Genomic DNA, 20,187 nt, shown 5'->3' on the forward strand with positions numbered 1-20,187 from the left:
CTAATAATATATGTCCACTTTTCTGCATTCGTAGAACTGCCGGTTGCATCATCCCGAGGCTCCGACGTCATAGCAGCCAATCAGCAGTGGTTCCGCCCTCTTCCCGCACAGCAAAACCACGAACGGCAGCTTGTCTTCTTCCACGCTTCTCCCCGCCGTCTCTCCCAACCTCCCTGTCGCAGTCTGTTTATTGTGAGTACGCTTGTTCTCTAGCTGCTGTGAATTGCATCAGATTTATCGGCTTTTTTCTATTCACCTGGACTCTGGACTGACTCGCGGATTCTACTGAAGAACCGTCCGTGACTGTCATCCGTCATCACTACAAATCACCAGCTTCGAGCTATAGATCCGGTAATTTCTATCTCAAGACCAAACGAAATTCGCTTCCGAGATACGTTCGTTCCCATGGCTCCTCCTCCATCGTCGAACTTGCCTCTGGCTGAGAGGCTGAAGGTTCTGGCTCAGACTCTACAGTAAGCCCGTCCCCGTCATACCTTCTCTCAATGACGCTTCCGTTCAACTACTAACATGATTGCTATTACTACAGGTTCGGTTGGTTTGTTGGGTAAGTTTAGAAATATCTTGACACCGTGGCTTTTGGTTGCGTTCCCGCAAGGCCAGTGCTGACCGACCTGCAGCCACCTGACCTTACTGCTTTCCGTCGCCCGGTACTTCCTGTCTTACTTCACCTTCAACTACTACTCCTCCGCTGCACAGGTTTCCTATCGTTTTGCGTTCATCTCCGCTGCGGCAACATATGGAATTGTGGTCTACAAGGGACACATCGCACGTGGTCGTTTGCAGGGCACTCCTCCCGCCATTGCCTTGAAGCTCATTACCGATGAAAATGTCCAGTACCTTGGTATGTAGCGGTATACTCCTATGGAAGAAGCCATCTCTGGGCTGACATGTTTTAGGTATGGCCTTGTTGTGGCTGTACTCGCGCCAGGTTCCCCTGGCCCTCCTGCCGTTCAGCGTCTACTCCATCTTTCACGTTGCGACCTACTCTCGCTCCTATTTGATCCCCACCATCCAGCCCCCTGCGCCCGCCGGCTCGAACGGTGCCAAGCAGCCTCCTCTGGCGGAGACGATCGGCCGCTTCATCAAACAATACTACGACGCTAGCATGGGTCTCGTCGCTGGATTGGAAATGGCTCTCTTGATCCGTCTGACCCTCGCCATCCTCACCTTCTCCAAGGGGAACTTCCTCCTCTGGGCGATCTACTTGTCCTTCTTCCGCGCGCGGTATGCCCAGAGTGCCTTCGTTCAGCAGGCTGTTCGTCACATTGTGGCGCGTGTGGACTCGTCGGTTTCTCACCAGACCACTCCTCCCGCTGTGCGTCAGGGGTGGGAGACGTTCAAGGGTCTTGTTCGCCAGGGTTATCAGGCCACTGATCTCAACCGTGCCGCCGCAGGTGCGAAGAAGCCTCAGTGAATGCAGCCAAATGAGGACCGCGCATTGGGTGAATGTCACAGGGTGAAATCAGCACATACGTCCATTCTTGTGGGCATTGGCAGTCGTCGCTGTCTTACGAAAGTATAATGAACCTCAAAAAGCTAAATGATGCGGGATGGGCCATTTAGGCGATCGTATAGAAGAGTGAAAAAAGGTGTGGCTGTCGGTAGTGGGCGTGAAGATTCATGTGCAATGACATGGCATGCAATTATTCTTGGGATTCGTTCCACTGTGTTTTATTGCTTTTCGGCGAGTACCTCTATTGTTATTACTGTTGCCGTTCAAATTGAATTTGCAGTTGAGCCTCATGAGGTATGACGTCGGAAGACGGGCGACTGCTATTTATATCCTGCTATTAATGTACTTTTGTTCTCGGCCAGCTCACTTGACTGCTTTCTGATAAGAATAAAATGAGAATGCGGACAATTAGAACTGTAAGCAAAGTACGGAGTACTTCGGTGCTGGCTGCGAGAATTGAGAGCCAGTCGTAGTGCGGGATTATTAAAGGCGGCGGAGAAAGCGGACACCCGACCGAAATTTCGGGCTCTTGGGATGAATTTCAACGACCACAATCTTTTTTTTCAAGATTCAAAGACGAGGTGCGATGCTCTCTGTGATCACCTCCCCCTGGTATTTCCTGCGGTAAATCGATTCCTCTTCTTTTTCTGAACGTCTATTTCCTTTTTTATTTCTACGTCGTCTTTTGTGGTGGCGCATTTCCGCCGTCACCTCGCCGCCGCATCCCAACTCCGTGGTCTGGCCCGCACCACGATCTGGTGGGTTGCGGTGTTCTTGCAATGAGCCTGACCTCGCGCGTCTTCGGTCTGTTTACGACGACAGGGACATCGGATTCAGATTCTGCGTCGTCGGCTTCATCCTCCTCTTCCTCCGCCCCGAATGTCGGCTCCGTCAGCAACAATGGCTTCACAGCGTCGAGTACATCGATAATTGACTCGAGTCAAGCGACCACAATGCCTGAAGAGGACGAACCTCGTCCACCGTACCTAAATGTATGCGCATACGTACCCTTCGCTGTTCCGTGAATCGTCGAGGCTAATTGTCATGTCATGGATCCAGGCGATGCTGGCTGGAGGTATCGGTGGAACATGCGGTGACATGCTTATGCACTCGCTCGATACGGTCAAGACTCGGCAGCAGGGCGATCCGCACTTCCCTCCCAAGTATACATCGATGGGTTCCTCGTATGCGACTATTTTCCGACAAGAGGGTTTCTTCCGTGGACTTTATGGGGGTGTTACACCGGCTTTTTGGGGTTCGTTTCCCGGTACGGTAATCTTCTTTGGTGTTTATGAATTCACCAAGAGGCGGATAATTGATGCGGGGATTAATCCGAGCATTGGATATTTGACCGGAGGTAAGATTTTCGTGGATTGCCGTGCGATTTTTGTCATGTTGATTTGGCGATAGGGTTTATGGCCGATTTTGCCGCTTCAATTGTCTATGTCCCCTCAGAGGTGTTGAAAACACGACTTCAGCTTCAGGGACGATACAATAACCCTCACTTCTACTCCGGGTACAACTATCGTTCTACCACCGATGCCTTGCGCACTATCGTTCGCCAGGAGGGCTTCTCTGCGCTTTTTTACGGATACAAGGCGACGATCTTCCGAGACCTTCCGTTCTCCGCTTTGCAATTCGCCTTTTACGAGAAATACCATAAGATGGCGATTGACTGGATGGGTACCCGGGACATTGGTTTAGGACTGGAGATTCTGACTGCCGCCACCGCAGGTGGTATGGCTGGTGTGATTACCTGCCCCATGGATGTGGTCAAAACTCGAGTTCAGACCCAGAAGAACCCCGAGAGCAGCTCCCCCAAATCCACGGAGCAAGCATCCCGACAGAATGCCAGTCAACAGAATCTCCGCACACAAACGCGATCGATTTCGACAACACCGCCATCGGGGTCAATGCCGCCGCCGTCGCATGGCGCACCACCGCCTGGTACTGCTCGCCTTGACACCTCATCATTCTTTACCGGGTTGAAGATGATTTACCAGTCGGAAGGCCTTGCGGGTTGGTTCCGCGGCGTGGGACCCCGTGGTGTGTGGACGAGTATCCAGACTGGTACCATGCTGGTGACTTATCAGTACCTGTTGAAACAATTCGAAGCCTGGCAGGGTCCCGACGAGGCCGCGAATCCTCTGTAAAAGACCAAAAGCCAATGGAGTCCCTCCAACGAGGTTACGAATGGACGGACCGAACAAAAAGCCAGCAGACGAATGATGGATGATATAGCTCAATATGTAACCGGAGCATACACATTGGAAGGGCGTTCCGGCATGATTGTGATTGTGACATGAGATTTCCTCCCTCTTGGCGGATCTTTGTATTTTATCTAGTTTTCTCTTTTTTTCACGTTTTGCTTACTTTTCTAAGCGGTATGATAGCATACTAGACTTGGGAGAGATGGGTTGGGATAGTTATGGCTGTATCATAGAATATAGATGAATATATACATAGACTGTACTTTTAATTCCTATGTACTTATGTATGCTGGTGACGTCTTGGCATCTCAAAAAAGGAAACCAACACACGCCGCCATGTAAACAAAACCCAACGCCGCCCCACCGGACGACGGTGCGCATCCCCCGGATCCGTCGCTTCTTTCTTTCTTTCACGTTTTCCCTTCTTGCGCTTTTTGTTTTCTTTTCCTTTTATTTGCATCGCGTTTGCTCAGGTTTGCTTCCTCGCGTCCCGCAGAGTTACGTACATATATATACGACCCTGAACCCACTACCCGCTCTGATAACATAACTTCACTGTTATCGCATACATACTCCCCGCCATCCTGGCCCTGGATCATCCCTTCTTCCGCACATCACATCGCATCGCATTCGCCTTGCGTCCATCTTATTACCATGTCGGCCGCACTGCCTTACCTGAATAAACTGCGCAAGAGCGATCTTGTTGATTTCGCCGAAATCACTGGTCTCAATGGGTGTGTGCCCAATTACCCCTCCTTCCTTCACCCATCTACACCACGCAGGAAACTAACGTCGTGGTGATGTAGCTACAAAGACTACAACAAACCAGACCTGATAATTGCGCTGGACAGTCATCTTGCTACTAACCGCTCTACTTTCGCTGATAATAACCGGTTTGCGGACTATTACAAGCGTCTGGCGCAGCCGGCGAGGTTTGCGACGCCTGCGAAGAGGGCGATGAGGGTTGAGGTGCCTTCGTCATCGCCGGCGGAGGTTTTGATGAGGTCGTCACGTCGGCAGAGGGCTGTTCAGCCTGAGCCGGTTGTGAAGAAGGAGAAGGAGAGTGAGAGTGAGCAGGAACATGAGGAGACCAAGTCGGAACAGAGTGTGGCGGCTACGTATGTTCTTGCCTTTACTGGGTACGATGGTTACTGATTTCTTTTAGTGACGATTCCGAAGCCGCTACTGTCCAGGGAATTACTGCTGTTCAGCCAGAGACTCCAAAGGTTCCAACTCCGAAGGCCCCGATCATGAACAATGTGGAACTACCTCCCTCTCCAGCTGTGGTTACGGATGTGATTGATCGTCAGACCGCTGCGTGGAGCAAGAGCATCAATGAAACTTGGACTTCGTCAGGAGTCGTCGAGGGCTCGAACGCGCTGCGCTCCCTTCTTAGCAGCGCCAAGGCCATTGAGACCCTGGTCTTGCTCCTCGAAGGATCCGGCATCATCCGGCAGATCTGGCCGTTGCGTTACCTCACTACCGTTCCTGCTATTGAGGCAATTCACACCCCGGAGTTTGTGCTTAACGTTCCCGATTTCTTCATTCTTCTTGACGGAGCTTTCTGGGCTCCGTTCTCGCTGTGGCTGTTGACCAACGTCTTTCTGCCGCTTGGCACTGCCTACTTTTTCAATCTCAAGGCGACAAGCACAGCTACCCGCAACAGTAATCCACAGAGAACTAACTTCGACCCATTGAGTTTCAACATCGCTCGTGCATTGATCGCGTATCTGGTCTATGCCAAGCATTTCAGTTTCTGGGATCTGTACAGCGGTTTCACGATCGACAAAGTCAATGCTTCGGTGCCGGGTGAGTGGACTGGGATGTTGACTGGTACTGCTATTGGGCTTGTTGGAACGCTGTATGAGGCGATTCTTCAGAAGTGATTTGTTTTTTGATGGTATTGGATTGGTTGGTGTTGGTGGATTGGTGTTAGTGCTGGTATGCTAGTTTCATGATTTTGGGTGTAGGGTGTTGGTATATATGCGGTTATGGTTTAGTGGTATTGATTTTTACTTAGAGCATTTGGTCGTATTGAATGAATTGTATGACTTGTTATCCACTGTAGGTATCGCTCCACCATTTTTTAAATCTATTAACTCCTTATACAGGTTCATCGGACCCTCTTAAATCTCTTCGCTAACTCCACTGTAAACAAAATTGGCACCTCAGCCGTAACCTCCACCACGTCAGCCCGAATATGATTACTCGTACTAAGCTGGCCCCCAATCTCCGTCGTCCAATCCTCAACATCCCACTGAAATCCTTTCGTGGTAATTCTTGCCGGTCCGGAAATCGGTATTATCCCGACGTTCTCTTCAAGGAGATGGTCACAGTAACCGGCGATGTCAGTAGAATCAGCGGCCGACCCAGGAATGGGTCGGTTTGTTTTGGGAGTTCGAATAACATTCCTCCCCGGCTGCAAGATAAACGTCAAACTCTCCTCCGACACAAGATACAAATTCCCAGCCGCTTGGTCAGACGAGTAGCTCCTCGTCATAAGGTAGAGATGGTGGATCTGCGAGAACGCCTGGTCGACGCGGCCGCCGAGACCGCCTAAGATGAGGATTTCCAACCTCCCGTTTGCATTTCTCACTGTTTGATTTTCTGGGAAATGAGAAGAGGAAGTCCTGGAGATGATATTTTGGGTATGTGTGCGCAGATATTTAAGCGATTTGGTGAAATCCGTCGAGTACTGGTCTGGGTCTTGGATTATGGTTACACCTAGGGATGAGTAGTGATTGCGGATGGAGGTGTGGATGGAGTCTAGGTCGCCTATTATACAGTCGGGGAGCTAGCTTTTGTTATCAGTGTATGCTCTCTTGAGTATTTATGCATGGGGGGTGATAAGGTTACAATGGTAGATTCAAGGCCATTTTTTCGCATCAGGTCGTAGAAGCGGTTTGCGCCGCCATCGGCGCAGATCGTGTAGTTTGCTATTTCCTTTTGTTAAAATGTGTATTTTATATTATAAAGGTAAAGGTTGGAGGGGAGGGGAGTACCATGTTCCCGTAACACCCTGAACGCTTTCTCGTTGATGGGCTGGTTCAGGACGAGGAGGGCATATGGGGAGGGGGGTTTGTGTGCGTCGGTGCGGAAGAATTGGGTTGGATCCCAGTCCATTTTGCAGGTTTTTGGAAATTTAAGCGGGTTAGGATGGTTTGGTATACTTGTATACAAATGGTGTTTGTGGCTGGGTCTGGGATATGGTGGTCGTGAGATTAAGATGAGTTTTCCCGATCGGGTATTGATATCATCAGCTCTACTGTAATTCTGCCCCACCGCGCGGATTTTGTGGACTTGTTATGCAGCTCATTCGAACTTGGTATCGCTCGAATGGCTACTGTGATGCTTTGGACAGGATTTCATAGCAAATTGCGACTATTTTAATTGCATGTAAGATCACTATCTGATGTCATGTCCGGATTAACTGTACACCCGACACTCCTAAATGAATCAGCATGGCTTCCCACATGGGATATAGAATGGCCCTAATGTTCATCCCCAGTTTTAATAGTGCAAGAGATGACTGGACAGAAGATATGGAAACCTATGCATACGGATGTTCGCAGATGAGGTAGAAGAAATCGGGGCGGACTATAACTATTCACACCTAATTGATCCTGAGATGCAGATTGATTTTATAACTTCTCCAAGACAATGAACGTGTTTGGCCCAGCGCTGGCTAGCAAATCCTCTGCACAACCGGTGCACTTCGTTGCAAACACGATTCCGTATCTTCAACCCGTCTGTGACCTTCATCTAGTCAAAGCAAACGAAACATGTGCCTCTATTTTTGAAAACCTCACAAGCCAGATATCATTGACTACTCTCCGGTCGTGGAAAGTCGGGAGGACCAGTGTGTCTGCTTCAGGTGCAAAATAGCTCACTTCGTCATGCCATGGGCATACAGTCTGTTGACTGGTCCCGTCTTGCGAAAGTCCACGAGCTTGTCGATGGCAGACCAAAATGTCCATTCCCGGCCGGGACGAAAAGGTACCGCAATTGTGAGGCGGGAAGGTCACTGAGGTTGAAAGAAATGCAGTCTTGCTGTTCTGGTTTTGCCTACGGGATGCTATCCATGGGTTTGGATTGAATGCCTGAGTCTGATGAAAATAGAACAATGGCGTTGACAGCGGAGCTAAGCTTCACGCGAAGGTGGTGCGGTTACGCGGGTCAAGATAAAAAGTGTAGCAGGCGAGGATGTTAATGTCGGTCGGGTGTGAGCAACGAATCTTCAAGGGTGCCTTTGTCCTGCGCTGCAGATGGACGGCGCGGCTCCACAGCAAGAGACTTGGACTCGGACGGAATGCAGAAATATGTGCTTCAATTGCCTAGGTATGGCATGGGTCACTGCAGAAGCCCGTGGTTTTACATACTGCATCGGTTAGTCTCTAAACTTGAAATGCACAGGACAAATCTTACAGTTGCAAATAGTAGACATTGGAGAGCTGATTCATTTGCTCATTTGGTATGTTCCCAATCTATCTCAACATGAGTGATTGAAACTGCTCAGAGACATCCCTTTTCCGGCTGCTTGATCAACTTAGATCCATTCTTATAGTTCAATTCTTTCGTCATCAACATAACCCATAGCCCGAAACAGCCGCTTAGTCTTCCCCTCCTGCTTATCACAAAGCACAACCCCCCGGTTCCTCAGATACTGAGTAATGACGTCATATGCCTCCTCGCCTTCAGCAACCGGCACCTTCGCCTCAATCTCCATGAGATGCAGCGACCCAGTCACAACATCATCGAGCTTGGTCTTATATCCTTCAATCTGCACCTTCCACTTCGCATTCTGATACGGCCCATACCCAATCATCTCCTCCCAGGCAACATTCTCATACTGCCCTGCAAACAGCACCTGCTCGTCGCACCAGATCATCGACTCATCCACTAACGGGCAGCGCTTTTCACAAGTATAGCTAGGCTGATCGCCATAGCGCACCCACGCGCATTCGACAAAGTCGGGTACGTCGAGTGTCTCTTTCTCATTGTGGAAGCCTGCCTTTACGGTGGAGAGGTGCTCGCCCTTGTTTGTTTTCGTGCGGAACATGAGGCCGTCGGAAATGTAGGTCGGGGGGCGGATGTCGTAGTAGGTTATTGGGTTGGTTTTGTAGGGAGGGGTGTTTGTGCCGAGACCCAGTTTCCAGAGGGCTGACTGGGGGTTGGGGTCGCAGAGGGCCCATTGGAGGCTGATTTTTTCTTTGGCGGCGGCGACGGTGGCTGTGAGGAGGAGGGTGGTGGTGGTGGTGGATAGTGTTGGGAGTTTCATTTTGTGTAAGATTTGGAACAGTGGTTTGTTCAAGTGCGGGCTAAGGAGAAGGAGAAGTTATATATCCTTAAAGTTAACTGACCAACGCTTTCAGGTGGAGCTGCATTCAGCTTTTCAGCTCAGGCTCCCCTTTCAGCTGATCGGGAGAAATCCTGTTTTTTTCACATCTTGTAATCGCATGGCGAGGTTTTACTCTAGGGGGTTTACTCTAGGGATATTCAGCTATTATGTTGCTCTGGAATGCAAGGACAGGACGTAGCTGATATCCAATATCCAAGAAATACCTTCACTTACTGTGAAATGCTCTTCTATAAAGCTGTGGGGTTCTTTTCTAGAGATCGCGTCATTGGCTGCTGCAGATCACTCATCAACGATCGGCGACAAGTGGCTACAATGCAAAAAATAACAAACAAGATTTCAACAACCATATACATATAATGGAGAATCTCTGGAATATAGAAGCAGACCGGCGCCAATTTCGCAGGCAGTCACACGTCACGCCAACTTTATTAAGGATGGCTAAACTGATACAAGTAAACACTTCTGTTGATAAAATTGATGCATAGGGGTGGCTGGTGTCTTTCCAGCATATACAAAATTGTGTGGAAAATTCTGGGACAACTTGAAACAAGCTATCCATCATCCATCTACTCAATCCAGTCGAAAAGCTCCATCCCGATCCTCCAGCTTGTTCACTACGTCTGTGACGCGAGACCCATCGCCCTCATAGAGAAAAGAGTCGTAAACCGTAGCTCCCGTGATGCAGCCGATAACAGGGGCGATTATAGGGACGATGAAATAGTAGTTGTCCGAGGTGAACACCTCTCTCCCATAAACGATTGCAGAGAATAATCTTGGACCAAAGTCTCTCGCGGGGTTAATGGCCTATAGGTAATCAGTTTGGATCACAAGTCTAATAAAAAAAAAGCAAACTTACATATCCAGTCTGCCAGCCCAGCGAGGCGCCAATAGCAAGAAGGAGCAGGAACATGGAGAGCTGCGAGGAGTGGAAGCGAAGCGCATTTGCCGGGTCTGCGATACTGAGAGCTCCAAACATGAGAACCGCGGACCCAAGCCATTCGGAAAATGCGCCCTGCCAGTTAGTGAAAAAGAAGTCGGCTGGATAGGTTGCGAAGATGCCTGCTGAATGGTGCCCCTGGGGACTCAGAATCGAACCACCGGGGATAGTGTACTCGGGGTCCCAGTCCTTGATGGCCGACCAGTAGTTGATATAGACGATGGCGGCGCCGACAAAACCACCTAGGAACTGGGCGAACAGCTTGCCTGGTAGCTTCTGCCACTGTCCCGGGAACGGACGAACGAGGGCCAGGCAGATGGTGACGGCGGGGTTGATGGTAGGACTGGGATCGGAGAGATAGCCGGAAAGACAGACTGCTGCTGCCCAGGCGATGTTGATTGATAGCCAGGTGCCGTAACGATAGTCAGAGAGGAGGCATTGAGCGACCACTCCGTCTCCAATGACAATCAGGAGAGCTGTCCCAAGGAACTCGGCGACATAGGGCTTCAAGTCCCTCCGGGAAAAGCTAACCAAGTTACGGAGCATATCAATTAACGGAGTTGTCTGTCTGTCACTGTATCAGTCAAGGGTGGCAGTACTTGTAGTAAGGTTGGAGCTCAGTCGACAGAGATAAAAAGTGAGGGGAACCCTGCAGTCCAGTATATCGATTTAGATTAGCCAATCAAATGCTGATATCTCGAGTTATGGACTAGATTGACCACAAAGGGAATAGCTTGATCACCCCACCAGCACGTGATATTGAAAAAGCACAGTTGAATGAAAGACAATATCAGAAGCGCTTCAAATTGAAGATTTTGATGCTTATGAGTTACTACCAGTCCTGGGTATTGGTGTCAGTCCACAGCGCATAGTTATTTATATAGGAATAGGAATTGAACATAGGCTAATAAGCTTCGGCGTCTTGAGGACAACAACCGTCCAACGGAAGAACCTGTGCCAGCGACGCTGTTCTTGGGTTATGCCCTTTCATGGATGCCGTAGGGCTACAGAGAGGTTAAGCATGTCTGTTTCTCACGCGAAGTTTGAGAGACTGTCCTCTGAAGTAAACCCGGCCTCTGATTGGCCAGTTCTCAATTTTCGCCTCAGGCCACAACTCCACATCTCGCTCTCTTGACTTCATCCGCTCCAGTTCGAACCGGCTTCTTCCCCAATTCCACCGGCCGATGTCTGTCTCTCTCTTCCATTGACCCCGTCTCTCTTTCTTTTTTTTTTTTCTCCTCCTCGCTCCTCCACCTCATTTACCTCCGCGCATAACCCACCATGTTCCGTCCAGCCCCCAGAGCTCTCCTCCGCGCCTCGTCGACGCCGTTCGTCGCAGTCCGTGGCCCGGTTAGCAGGCGATTGGTAAGCACCGCTTCCTCCTCGGGGACGCCCAAGTCCAGGAGTTGGAAGAGTACTTTTGTGAGGTTTGGATTGGCTGCTGGCGCGGTTTACTATTATAACACGAACGATATTTTCGCGGGCCAGCCGTCGTGTACGTCAAACTTTTTTGGCCGCTTCCGTTCCGACACACACGAGACATTTTGCTAATAGGTACGACGACAGTCTCCCTGCGAAACCAAGTCTACGGCTACGAACCCGTCGACGAGAAATCCCTCCCTACACTCAACTCCATCGAGCCGAAGATCCGCAAAGAACGCGAACAAGAACGACAGAGGGAACAAGCCGCGCGCGCCGCCGCCGCCGGGAAATCGCCGGAGCAGCTAGAGGAGGAAGCTGGCCAGGAAGCTGCTTTCAACCCGGAGACTGGCGAGATTAACTGGGACTGCCCATGCCTGGGCGGAATGGCCCACGGTCCTTGCGGGGAGGAGTTCAAGGCGGCGTTTAGCTGCTTTGTGTACTCGAATGATGAGCCAAAGGGGATTGATTGTATTGAGAAGTTCAAGTTCGTTTTGTCTGGATTCTTTAGTTTGTTATGGAGGTGGTGCTGACTTGAACTCGATAGGGGCATGCAGGATTGCTTCCGTGCGCACCCCGACGTTTATGGCGCTGAGCTAGAGGACGACGATGCTCCCGCCGAGAACCCCACCGCTCCCTCTGAGCAGGAGGTCTCCGCCGCTGTCAAGGCTGATGCCGCCTCGCATCCCGATGAGAAGCATGCCCGCGCAAAGGAGGTCAAGACTCAAGTCGCCAGCGCCGCGGCGAAGGAGGGCGAGCAGGCTGAGAGCGACGAGCTGATCCCCAAAGCATGGCACGACACGGAAAGCAAGAACACGGAGTCTAAGGCTCAGAAGCTAGAAAAATGAATAGACGATTGCCACAACGTCGAGGGATATTCTTATCCCGCTTTCTTGCCGGTGATATCGCAGGCTGAATACGAGGGAAGAGAATCGTGCCCTGTGTGTGGTATCTCCAAATTATGATGAATTGGAACTAGGAAGAGAGGGGAGGAAAGAAAAGCAATAAAAATCTTTCTCTTTGGAAAGTAACCGAGAAGCGAGAGTTTGTTGCTCTCCTTGCTCTCATTTTTTTTTACGTGTGTATCACTGTCTATGTCTATCTATCATATTTCATTTTGTCTGTTGCTGTTATTTTCTAGCAATGTAACTACTGTATTATGTATTATCAACTTTGGCATCGACTTTGGCATCGAGAATAGAATTGGAACCATCTCTCTTTAATTGAGAACAGCATAAATGAACCACAGCAGTAGCTATTATGAGCATGATCTCCATGCACACTGTTAGATCCCCTTGAGATTCGCTCTATATTAGTCCACCTGTCCTGGCTGGTTTTCCGTTTTCTCGGACCGCTAACACGGAGGAGCTAGTCAGAGCAACTGTTATGCTGGTATGCGACATTTAACTTAAGTTTCAGCTCGAGGTCCCTTAAATCATCAAGGCATACTAATAATAGGGTGCTAAACCAAAGAATAGGGGGCGGTGACAACTGCAGCAGTTTTCTCTAGCTCATTCAGCACAACTATGACGCGTGCGTACTGGCGTGGCTTAGCAATATTATATACCGACTTCGCGTCGAAGATTCGGATTGCCATCCATGCTTGCGATTTCTTCACCAAATCTTTGTCAAGGTGTAAATGCGTTACATCTGCCAACTGAACCAATGGCAACTCAGCCGTGCCACTGTACGAAGCTCCTGCGGAATCCTTCCCACTAACCTATTGACAACACACGAAGAAATGATGTATTCACTCAGGTCGAGGGAGATGTTTCTGCGTCTGCACTCATTGCTTTTGTCACGACGTTCAATCTTTATGGCTTCACCCATGGCTCAAATTGCTAATCTTTTTCGCCGGATTTCTCCTGAAGATGGGTGGTCATGGCTGTGGCATTTTAGAGGTGTGATGGGTAGACCGAAAAGTCTCGTCACGATGGCAACACAATTGACCACTGCGAGTGACCTCTCCGATAACCATATGATTTGCAAGCCAGCTTGGCTTAAGCTGCGTGAGAACAGTGGTACAAGGTAATGACATCTCGGTATCCACTGGACCTTCAAGATACCCAACATTTAAGAGAGCTTATACCTATTGTCTCGGTTTTGGGAGAAGCAAGGCATGCCACAGAAAGTACAGACTGTAACAGCCTGGTTGTCGTTGTTGGATTTATCAATTCTGTCCGCTAGATTCAAAGTGTGACGAATTGATCTCTGGTAGTTTTCGGATGGAATCTTTCTGGTGAGCCAGAGACTCGACGAACATCCCATTTTATTTGTGGAATGCGAGAAGTTGCTAACTTGTTTGATATTAGTATTGCCTCGCAACCTCGTACACAAATTGATGCGTAGCGCCATGTTTTTATTCGAATCCCTTCTTCCATCAAGAATCTAATATGTAAATAATCCATGCGTTGACTTCTAATTTGCCTCCGTGGGCTGTCTGGTTTCTTTCATCTTCATGACACTTTTCGTAGAATGAGCATTTGTTTGCTGTTGGAAATAGAGACTATTATTTCCCGAGGATGAGGGGAATAAGGGGTTTTCTCTGGCTCCAATTAATTGCAATAACCCTCAATTAGGGGATTAGAATACCAGACTCACTATCTTCTTGGAATTATTAAATCATGGGATCTCCATGAGAGGCATGGCCCTATTTTTGCTTTCACCACCTTTGCATAATGTGGTCCTAGTGGCCAGTTTGGAAATAACTAAGGTTATGTCGATAAAGTATCAAGGACACTGAACATACTCAATATTTCTGGCCTACTCGAACGTGTCTGTAGACGATAGCGTCGGATTCGTCACTTTCGCCTCCATTTTATCAAACGTTATCCTAAGGCTGAAGGGGAGAGAAGCACCATACAAGCTAAAATTAGTTCCTCGATAACGGAGGCTATCTTCCTCACCTGAACAACATTCCAATCTCCAGACCATAATTTATAGCTGGAAGCCTGGAATCAGTTTTGCAATTTCCGAATAAATGCAGAGGGTTGGATCCATGAATAAAGTTGCTGGAGAATATTTTGAGGAATATTGCATTGTATATAGTTGCGTATATCTTACTGGTCCTTATTTTCAATTTAAAAGAACTTTGCATATTTCAGGGATCTCTTCTGGAGACTGGCGACGCGAAGACAGTCCAGCCTATAGAGAAACTGTCCTGTATTCCAAAAAGGGAATGTAGTTTTTTTAATTTTTAATTTTTTTTTTTTTTTTTCAAGATGAACACTGGGATCTGACATTATGGATCTATCCTACTTGAGGTGAATGCAGAGTAGGGCTCAATGCATTCACCTGGAAAGGAAGGCGGAACAACCCCGCCGCATAAGCCACCACCGCCACAAATATCTTTCTGCCTTGGTGCCTGAATAAACTCCGCCCTAAACTCCGCCCGCAGAAACGGCTGACTTCCTCCCACTCGGTCCAGAAATTCTTCCTTGTATCACCACCTCTCTTCTTTTCCACCCCGATAATCAATTTCTCTCCCTTTTATCCAGTCTATATCCCTTTACTGCCATACGACTGGTTACTCGAACTCCCCACACAGGCATCGCAGCAGCTGGTCGATCCCGTTGCGCGTTTCTGGCCGCCTGGCACGCTCCCCAATGTGGCGTTCAAGTCACTATCTATGCGCTTTCCTTTCAACTTCTCTGAAAGGATTCTACGACGATTGAGAAATTTATTGCTAGGCGGATAGGGACGTTTTTATCCGTTATTTTTCCGAAATGGAACGTCAAAGAAAGCGTACGTCAGGCGGGATTCTCAACCTTTCCGTTTCGCTTGCTGACCCTTGGAAATATAGGAGAGCTTCGCAGTTTGAATGAACGAGCTTGGGCTGGGGAGAGTGGTACGTATTCTTCTATTTGCCGAGTAATGTTTTCATTATACCTTGCATATGGTGCTAACAGCTCAAAGATATCTTCTCAGTTAGCAAATCGCTCGATTCGGCATTGAAGAAAAACACCGCTTTTATCAAACGTCTTCGTACCGGTATCAGTGCTTCCGCCCAGCAAACCTTCCTCGCCGATATACGCACGCTGTCGCTGCATAAATACCTTTCTGAAATCATCTCCGCTTGCTACGAGGGTCTCTGCAAACTCAAGTCTCCCGGCGAGATCGCCGTTGGCGTCGAGATTGCAGGCGCACTTCACCAACGATTCGGACCGGCTGAGTTTACCAGACAAATCGGATGGCTATTGGGTCGAGGATTGAGCACACCGGACAAGTCTCAATTGAAAGCACTCGCTCCGGAGTTACGCGAGAAGGAGGAGAAGGAGCGGCTCTCCCGGCACCGTGTCTTACTGCGCGTCGTCACTGAACTTTGGCTTGTGGGTGTGCTACGGACTTTGGATGACATTGAACGGCCGGAGGATCTGGGGGCCAAGGGTAAAGATGGCGTGGTTGGCAAGACACCTGACACCGTGGCCCGAGGAAAGCCGTCAGCAGACAAAGAAGCTGACCCTTTCCCGCTCGAAGTGTTGAAGGATCTCCTAGGCCATGATCGTCAGCATGCAAATTTGCCTCTTGCAGTCCTGTTTGTTAGAAGCTTTGGATGGGACATTTTGGGTGTGAAGGGTGTCGACGAAGGTAGAAAGACGGTTGAGGCAGATGGAGCTACGACAGTGGAGGCTACAGAGTCCAATCAGAATGGCACAGATGCGAGCGCTAATGAGAACGACCTTCCGCTTACTCCGGAGAAAACACAGAGCCGCTTCAGAGTTATCCTCAACCGCTATTTGGAGGATGTCAAAGCGCACGTTGTCCGTGACCAAAGTGCATTGGCTACGCAGAGTCGCCGGAACGCCGAAGCCTATGTAAAAAGTGGTGAGATTTTTGAGGATCGTCAAGCCACTTTCGACAAACAGTCTAAGAATCTGGAAAAGCTGGTCTCCAACACGCAAGTTCTCTGTGAGGCTCTTGGTGTTGAAATGCCGCCTTTGGCTGAACAGGAAACTGCTGATCAAGCATCGAGTGGTGGTATTGGTCTCGTGAAGACCGCGGAGTATTTGCGCGGCCAGGGTGAAGGAGCAGGAATATGGGAAGACGAGGAAGAGCGGCGTTTCTACGAAAACTTGGTTGATCTCAAGGGCAAAGTTCCCGCGGTTCTGCTCGAGGATGGAAAGAAAAAGAAGGCCGACGATGAATCTGCCAAAAAGAAGGCAGATGGTGAGACAGATCCATCAGCAGAAACCAAGGTTGAATTGACCGGACAAGCACAATCTCCATCGGAAGAAAAGCCACCCTCAGAGGCAGACGATCAGTCTGCGGCCATGGTTAGCAAGACTGTCGGAGCTCAGGTGGACGCACTCTTGGCCAAACTGCCTGACCTGCAGAACAAGGACCAAGTCGACCAAATGGCGTTGGATTTCTGCTTTCTCAATTCCAAGGCTTCGAGGAATCGGTTGATCAAGGCTGTGTCTGACATCCCTAAGGGCCGGGTTGACCTTATGGCTTTGTACGCACGCTTGGTTGCTACGCTTGGTCAACATCTCCATGACATCCCTCAAGGTCTCATTACCTATCTGGATGAAGAATTCCGGAGTCTCCAGCGCCGGAAGTCGAAGGAGTTCCTTGGTCAAGTTCGAATGAGTAACATCCGGTACCTTGCGGAATTGACCAAGTTTGGCGTTGTCCCTGAGCACATCATCTTCCATTGTTTCAAGGTTTCCTTGGATGACTTCTCGCGCATGAACATCGAAATCATAGGACACTTGTTAGAGAATTGTGGTCGCTACCTGCTTCGGAATCCTGAGACTTCTCCACGAATGGCTTCTTTCTTGGAGACACTTTCTAGAAAGAAAGCCGTTCAGCATCTGGGGCAACAAGAGCGGATGATCATTGAAAATGCCATTTACTACGTTGATCCTCCGGAGCGACCTGCCATCCAACAGAAGGAGCGCACGCCTATCGAATCGTACATTCGACGATTGATCTATATGGATATGAACAAGCGCAATTACACCAAGACCTTGAAGTCGATTCGCAAGCTTCACTGGGAAGAACAAGATGTAAGTTCTTCACTTTTTCCAAATCTGTCACTTATGTTGATTATAATCTCCGGCAGGTTGTCGATATTCTGGAACGCATCTTCAGTAAACCGGTCAAGGTCAGATACGGCAACATCCACCTTCTGGCAATCCTCGTTAGCGCTCTGTATAGATATCACCAGGACTTTGTCATCGGCATCGTGGACAATATACTGGAGTATATCACTTTGGGACTCGAGCAGAATGAATTCAAGTTCAATCAGAAGCGCATTGCGGAGGTCAAGTATCTGGGAGAGCTGTACAACTATAAAATGATCGACTCGCCTGTGGTATTCGATACCTTGTATCGGATCGTAACTTATGGTCACGGTTAGTCGTCTGATTTTAGTTTATTGTTTTCTTTGCTAACCAGTGATGTAGAGGGCGGCACTCCCATTCCTGGAAAAATCAACCCTCTTGATTTGCCGGACGACTTCTTCCGTATTCGTTTGGTGTGCACTATACTGGATACTTGCGGCCACTGCTTTGACCGCGGTTCTGCAAAGAAGAAGTTGGACTTTTTCCTCACTTTCTTTCAGTACTACATCTTCACGAAAGAGCCACTACCAATGGATGTTGACTTCCTCATTCATGATACCTACTCCGCGACACGTCCTCAATGGAAACTTGCTGGCGACCTGCAAGAAGCAACGATCATATTCAGCGAAGCAGTTGCCCAGAACTACAAAACGCAAGATGCTGGAAAGCACATGGAGCCTGAGCCTGAGCCCGAGGAGGAGGATGCGGAAACCAGTTCATCAGATGAGGGTCTAGAAGAAGACGCCATGCCGGAAGTGGACGATGAACAAGAATCCAGCGACGAAGCTGAGGCTGAGGCGTCCGGTCCGAATGCAGAGCAAAACGGCGACAGCGAATCCGATGACGAGGCTTTCGTTGGACGTCAGGAAGAGGAACGGGATCCTGAAGTGGAGGCTGAATTCGACAGGGAACTTGAGAAGATGATGGCGGATAGTGTTGACTCGCGCAGGTTTGAGCGGAAGGCTGTTTTCGATGTTCCGTTACCGATGAAACGTGCTGCGCGGGAAGCCAGTGGTGCGGAGCACACTGAAAGCTCTCAGGATCAGTCGAATACTATGGCTTTTTCCTTGATGACAAAGAAAGGAAACAAACAGCAGGTATTTCATCTCTTCATTCTGGAAAAAGTACGATTATTGACAATTTAGACCCGCACTATCGACCTGCCATCTGATTCCAGCTTTGCTCTTGCAATGAAGAGTCAACAACAGGCGGATCGGGAGGAACAGCAGCGGATCAAGAACCTGGTCCTCAACTACGAAATGTCAAATGAACCCGAGAATGCTGAGGGTAAGAGTGTCAAAAATCCATCATCATGGAAAATCTAACAAACCTAGTTGTCGAGAAGCGTACACCTCCCCGAGACTCTAGGATCGACAAGTCCGCTGCCAACCGCACTGCTTTTCGCTCGCGAAAGCTCCAACTGAGTGATGTCAACTGGTAATGGGATTGAGCTGACTCGTACAACATCTGTGCATACTCCTTAAGTGGAACAGCCTACCGCGGCACCCGAACAACAGGGCGTAGATTACCCTCTTCAGGACAACAGGCACTTATAGGGCACGGTACTCTTCACAGAGTTCTATTGATCATTGTATGTTGATCCCCTTCAACGGCATCTATACCAGCGTGCTAATACCATCGAAAACAGAAGCATCCCTGGTCTATCGCCAGAAGGGTTGTCTGACACTCAGCCCAACGCTGGCAGCATGTCAATTCAGCAGGTCCTACCCTGCCTAAAGTTACCGGGAATCTCATCTTGTCCCTAAACCTGCCCAGCTACATACATGTACTACCAGTACTCCGTCCATGGACAGAAGAAATAGAATGCCATTGAATCTTTTTATCTCATAAACTCCTTTACCCTGGTATCCACGTACATACGTAGTGTAATCCATTAATCCTCCACAAACAGACTACCGCCCCTGCAAAACCTCCGTAAACTCCATAGCCCCCATCCTCCCACTCCCCCTCCCTCTAGCCCGATCCCTCTCCCTCTCCGCCGTCAACAACTGCTTATAAACCTCCTTTTCGCGATCCTGCTCGCTCCATTCCTGATGACTCGACACACTACCTCTGATCCTCGGTCTAGCTTCTACGTTAGTAGTAGTTGAGTTTGTAGATGTGGATGTAGATGGGATCGTAGATGTTGACGCAGCTGTGGATGAGGTTGTGGATGAGGTGGTTTCGGGGTCTCGTCGGGTGTTTATTATTGTTTGGCCGGTGGGGAGGAGGAGGGTGTGTGACTGGATTGCGTCTTGGGGGGCGTGGTTGTGGTCTTGGGGGTTGGAGGGAGGTGATGGGGGTTCGCTGTAGGAGTCGGATTCGGAGAAGGGGCCTGTGTGGCCTGTTGGAATGGTTGTCATCTTCCCCTTGGCTTGGTATACAAGATTGGGTTGTTACATGGGTGAACGGAGTATGTTATACAGGTTGTTGGGATGGGAGAAGTTGGGTAGATGCATAAATGGTATGAGTTGGGCGATATTGGCTGGAGACCTACTCAACAATTTGTTCAAGGGAATGAATTTCAGATCGGCGTAGTATAGGGAGTGTAGTACAGTAAGTATCGTGGCGTGCTTGACGTCTTTCCAGGTCATGTCTTGCCTCTGGCCACTTTCATGTACGACTCGAGATACATATAAGGAATGCTATACGGGATAAATTCATTGATATAACATACAGGTCATAAATGTCAATAGACAGGCAGAATTCAGTAACAACTACTG

At 49.1% G+C, this 20,187-nt stretch overlaps 9 protein-coding genes across 9 annotated transcripts; 5 read left to right on the plus strand and 4 right to left on the minus strand.

Moving 5' to 3' along the window:
• The first annotated feature begins 143 nt into the window (after positions 1-143).
• Positions 144-1,920, plus strand: EURHEDRAFT_408994 (uncharacterized protein). The gene is made up of 5 exons (XM_040780969.1): positions 144-192; positions 292-473; positions 548-565; positions 639-862; positions 918-1,920. Exons 2-5 carry the CDS (start codon positions 406-408, stop codon positions 1,433-1,435), a joined length of 828 nt encoding a protein of 275 aa, XP_040642343.1. The 5' UTR covers positions 144-192; positions 292-405; the 3' UTR covers positions 1,436-1,920.
• Positions 1,921-1,929: 9 nt separating this feature from the next.
• On the plus strand, positions 1,930-3,947 carry EURHEDRAFT_408995 (putative mitochondrial carrier protein). The gene is made up of 3 exons (XM_040780970.1): positions 1,930-2,466; positions 2,534-2,831; positions 2,885-3,947. Exons 1-3 carry the CDS (start codon positions 2,254-2,256, stop codon positions 3,625-3,627), a joined length of 1,254 nt encoding a protein of 417 aa, XP_040642344.1. The 5' UTR covers positions 1,930-2,253; the 3' UTR covers positions 3,628-3,947.
• Positions 3,948-4,045: 98 nt separating this feature from the next.
• EURHEDRAFT_408996 (uncharacterized protein) lies at positions 4,046-5,683 on the plus strand. Its single transcript, XM_040780971.1, has 3 exons — positions 4,046-4,418; positions 4,491-4,802; positions 4,850-5,683. Exons 1-3 carry the CDS (start codon positions 4,339-4,341, stop codon positions 5,568-5,570), a joined length of 1,113 nt encoding a protein of 370 aa, XP_040642345.1. The 5' UTR covers positions 4,046-4,338; the 3' UTR covers positions 5,571-5,683.
• Positions 5,684-5,704: 21 nt separating this feature from the next.
• On the minus strand, positions 5,705-7,048 carry EURHEDRAFT_408997 (thiamine diphosphokinase). The gene is made up of 3 exons (XM_040780972.1): positions 6,687-7,048; positions 6,541-6,620; positions 5,705-6,478 (listed from the first exon to the last, which is right to left on the minus strand). The coding sequence occupies exons 1-3, from the start codon at positions 6,805-6,807 to the stop codon at positions 5,798-5,800; spliced, it is 882 nt and encodes a 293-aa protein (XP_040642346.1). The 5' UTR covers positions 6,808-7,048; the 3' UTR covers positions 5,705-5,797.
• An 834-nt stretch (positions 7,049-7,882) lies between these two features.
• EURHEDRAFT_219596 (uncharacterized protein) lies at positions 7,883-9,353 on the minus strand. Its single transcript, XM_040778005.1, has 2 exons — positions 8,110-9,353; positions 7,883-8,062 (listed from the first exon to the last, which is right to left on the minus strand). Exon 1 carries the CDS (start codon positions 8,960-8,962, stop codon positions 8,243-8,245), a length of 720 nt encoding a protein of 239 aa, XP_040642347.1. The 5' UTR covers positions 8,963-9,353; the 3' UTR covers positions 7,883-8,062; positions 8,110-8,242.
• On the minus strand, positions 9,223-10,821 carry EURHEDRAFT_409000 (putative glycerol uptake facilitator). The gene is made up of 3 exons (XM_040780973.1): positions 10,728-10,821; positions 9,900-10,629; positions 9,223-9,847 (listed from the first exon to the last, which is right to left on the minus strand). Exons 2-3 carry the CDS (start codon positions 10,524-10,526, stop codon positions 9,614-9,616), a joined length of 861 nt encoding a protein of 286 aa, XP_040642348.1. The 5' UTR covers positions 10,527-10,629; positions 10,728-10,821; the 3' UTR covers positions 9,223-9,613.
• Positions 10,822-11,136: 315 nt separating this feature from the next.
• On the plus strand, positions 11,137-12,633 carry EURHEDRAFT_409001 (coiled-coil-helix-coiled-coil-helix domain-containing protein). The gene is made up of 3 exons (XM_040780974.1): positions 11,137-11,475; positions 11,547-11,886; positions 11,947-12,633. The coding sequence occupies exons 1-3, from the start codon at positions 11,262-11,264 to the stop codon at positions 12,245-12,247; spliced, it is 855 nt and encodes a 284-aa protein (XP_040642349.1). The 5' UTR covers positions 11,137-11,261; the 3' UTR covers positions 12,248-12,633.
• A 2,192-nt stretch (positions 12,634-14,825) lies between these two features.
• On the plus strand, positions 14,826-19,298 carry EURHEDRAFT_409004 (ARM repeat-containing protein). Its single transcript, XM_040780975.1, has 8 exons — positions 14,826-15,143; positions 15,202-15,246; positions 15,315-17,407; positions 17,464-17,755; positions 17,807-18,561; positions 18,610-18,751; positions 18,799-19,055; positions 19,113-19,298. Exons 1-7 carry the CDS (start codon positions 15,125-15,127, stop codon positions 18,903-18,905), a joined length of 3,453 nt encoding a protein of 1,150 aa, XP_040642350.1. The 5' UTR covers positions 14,826-15,124; the 3' UTR covers positions 18,906-19,055; positions 19,113-19,298.
• A 79-nt stretch (positions 19,299-19,377) lies between these two features.
• Positions 19,378-19,827, minus strand: EURHEDRAFT_374721 (uncharacterized protein; the record flags this gene model as incomplete). The annotated part of the gene is made up of 1 exon (XM_040778672.1): positions 19,378-19,827. The coding sequence occupies one exon, from the start codon at positions 19,825-19,827 to the stop codon at positions 19,378-19,380; it is 450 nt and encodes a 149-aa protein (XP_040642351.1).
• Positions 19,828-20,187: the final 360 nt, after the last annotated feature.

This window comes from Aspergillus ruber, assembly GCF_000600275.1.
Source record: "Aspergillus ruber CBS 135680 unplaced genomic scaffold scaffold00003, whole genome shotgun sequence".
NCBI classification, from domain to species: Eukaryota; Fungi; Ascomycota; class Eurotiomycetes; order Eurotiales; family Aspergillaceae; genus Aspergillus; species Aspergillus ruber.

Bases quoted from the DNA above. Each gene is read 5' to 3' on its own strand.
- EURHEDRAFT_408994 (XM_040780969.1), top strand. From the start codon at position 406: ATGGCTCCTCCTCCATCGTCGAACTTGCCTCTGGCTGAGAGGCTGAAG. The intron at 863-917 runs GTATGTAGCGGT...GACATGTTTTAG, and splicing joins TGAAAATGTCCAGTACCTTG to GTATGGCCTTGTTGTGGCTG.
- EURHEDRAFT_408995 (XM_040780970.1), top strand. From the start codon at position 2,254: ATGAGCCTGACCTCGCGCGTCTTCGGTCTGTTTACGACGACAGGGACA. The intron at 2,467-2,533 runs GTATGCGCATAC...TCATGGATCCAG, and splicing joins CTCGTCCACCGTACCTAAAT to GCGATGCTGGCTGGAGGTAT. The intron at 2,832-2,884 runs GTAAGATTTTCG...ATTTGGCGATAG, and splicing joins CATTGGATATTTGACCGGAG to GGTTTATGGCCGATTTTGCC.
- EURHEDRAFT_408996 (XM_040780971.1), top strand. From the start codon at position 4,339: ATGTCGGCCGCACTGCCTTACCTGAATAAACTGCGCAAGAGCGATCTT. The intron at 4,419-4,490 runs GTGTGTGCCCAA...GTGGTGATGTAG, and splicing joins GAAATCACTGGTCTCAATGG to CTACAAAGACTACAACAAAC. The intron at 4,803-4,849 runs GTATGTTCTTGC...GATTTCTTTTAG, and splicing joins GAACAGAGTGTGGCGGCTAC to TGACGATTCCGAAGCCGCTA.
- EURHEDRAFT_408997 (XM_040780972.1), bottom strand. From the start codon at position 6,807: ATGGACTGGGATCCAACCCAATTCTTCCGCACCGACGCACACAAACCC. The intron at 6,621-6,686 runs GTACTCCCCTCC...AAAAGGAAATAG, and splicing joins CAGGGTGTTACGGGAACATG to CAAACTACACGATCTGCGCC. The intron at 6,479-6,540 runs GTAACCTTATCA...AACAAAAGCTAG, and splicing joins ATGGCCTTGAATCTACCATT to CTCCCCGACTGTATAATAGG.
- EURHEDRAFT_219596 (XM_040778005.1), bottom strand. From the start codon at position 8,962: ATGAAACTCCCAACACTATCCACCACCACCACCACCCTCCTCCTCACA.
- EURHEDRAFT_409000 (XM_040780973.1), bottom strand. From the start codon at position 10,526: ATGCTCCGTAACTTGGTTAGCTTTTCCCGGAGGGACTTGAAGCCCTAT. The intron at 9,848-9,899 runs GTAAGTTTGCTT...GATTACCTATAG, and splicing joins TGGGCTGGCAGACTGGATAT to GCCATTAACCCCGCGAGAGA.
- EURHEDRAFT_409001 (XM_040780974.1), top strand. From the start codon at position 11,262: ATGTTCCGTCCAGCCCCCAGAGCTCTCCTCCGCGCCTCGTCGACGCCG. The intron at 11,476-11,546 runs GTACGTCAAACT...GTACGACGACAG, and splicing joins TTTCGCGGGCCAGCCGTCGT to TCTCCCTGCGAAACCAAGTC. The intron at 11,887-11,946 runs GTTCGTTTTGTC...TGAACTCGATAG, and splicing joins GATTGTATTGAGAAGTTCAA to GGGCATGCAGGATTGCTTCC.
- EURHEDRAFT_409004 (XM_040780975.1), top strand. The intron at 17,408-17,463 runs GTAAGTTCTTCA...AATCTCCGGCAG, and splicing joins TTCACTGGGAAGAACAAGAT to GTTGTCGATATTCTGGAACG. The intron at 18,752-18,798 runs GTAAGAGTGTCA...TAACAAACCTAG, and splicing joins TGAACCCGAGAATGCTGAGG to TTGTCGAGAAGCGTACACCT.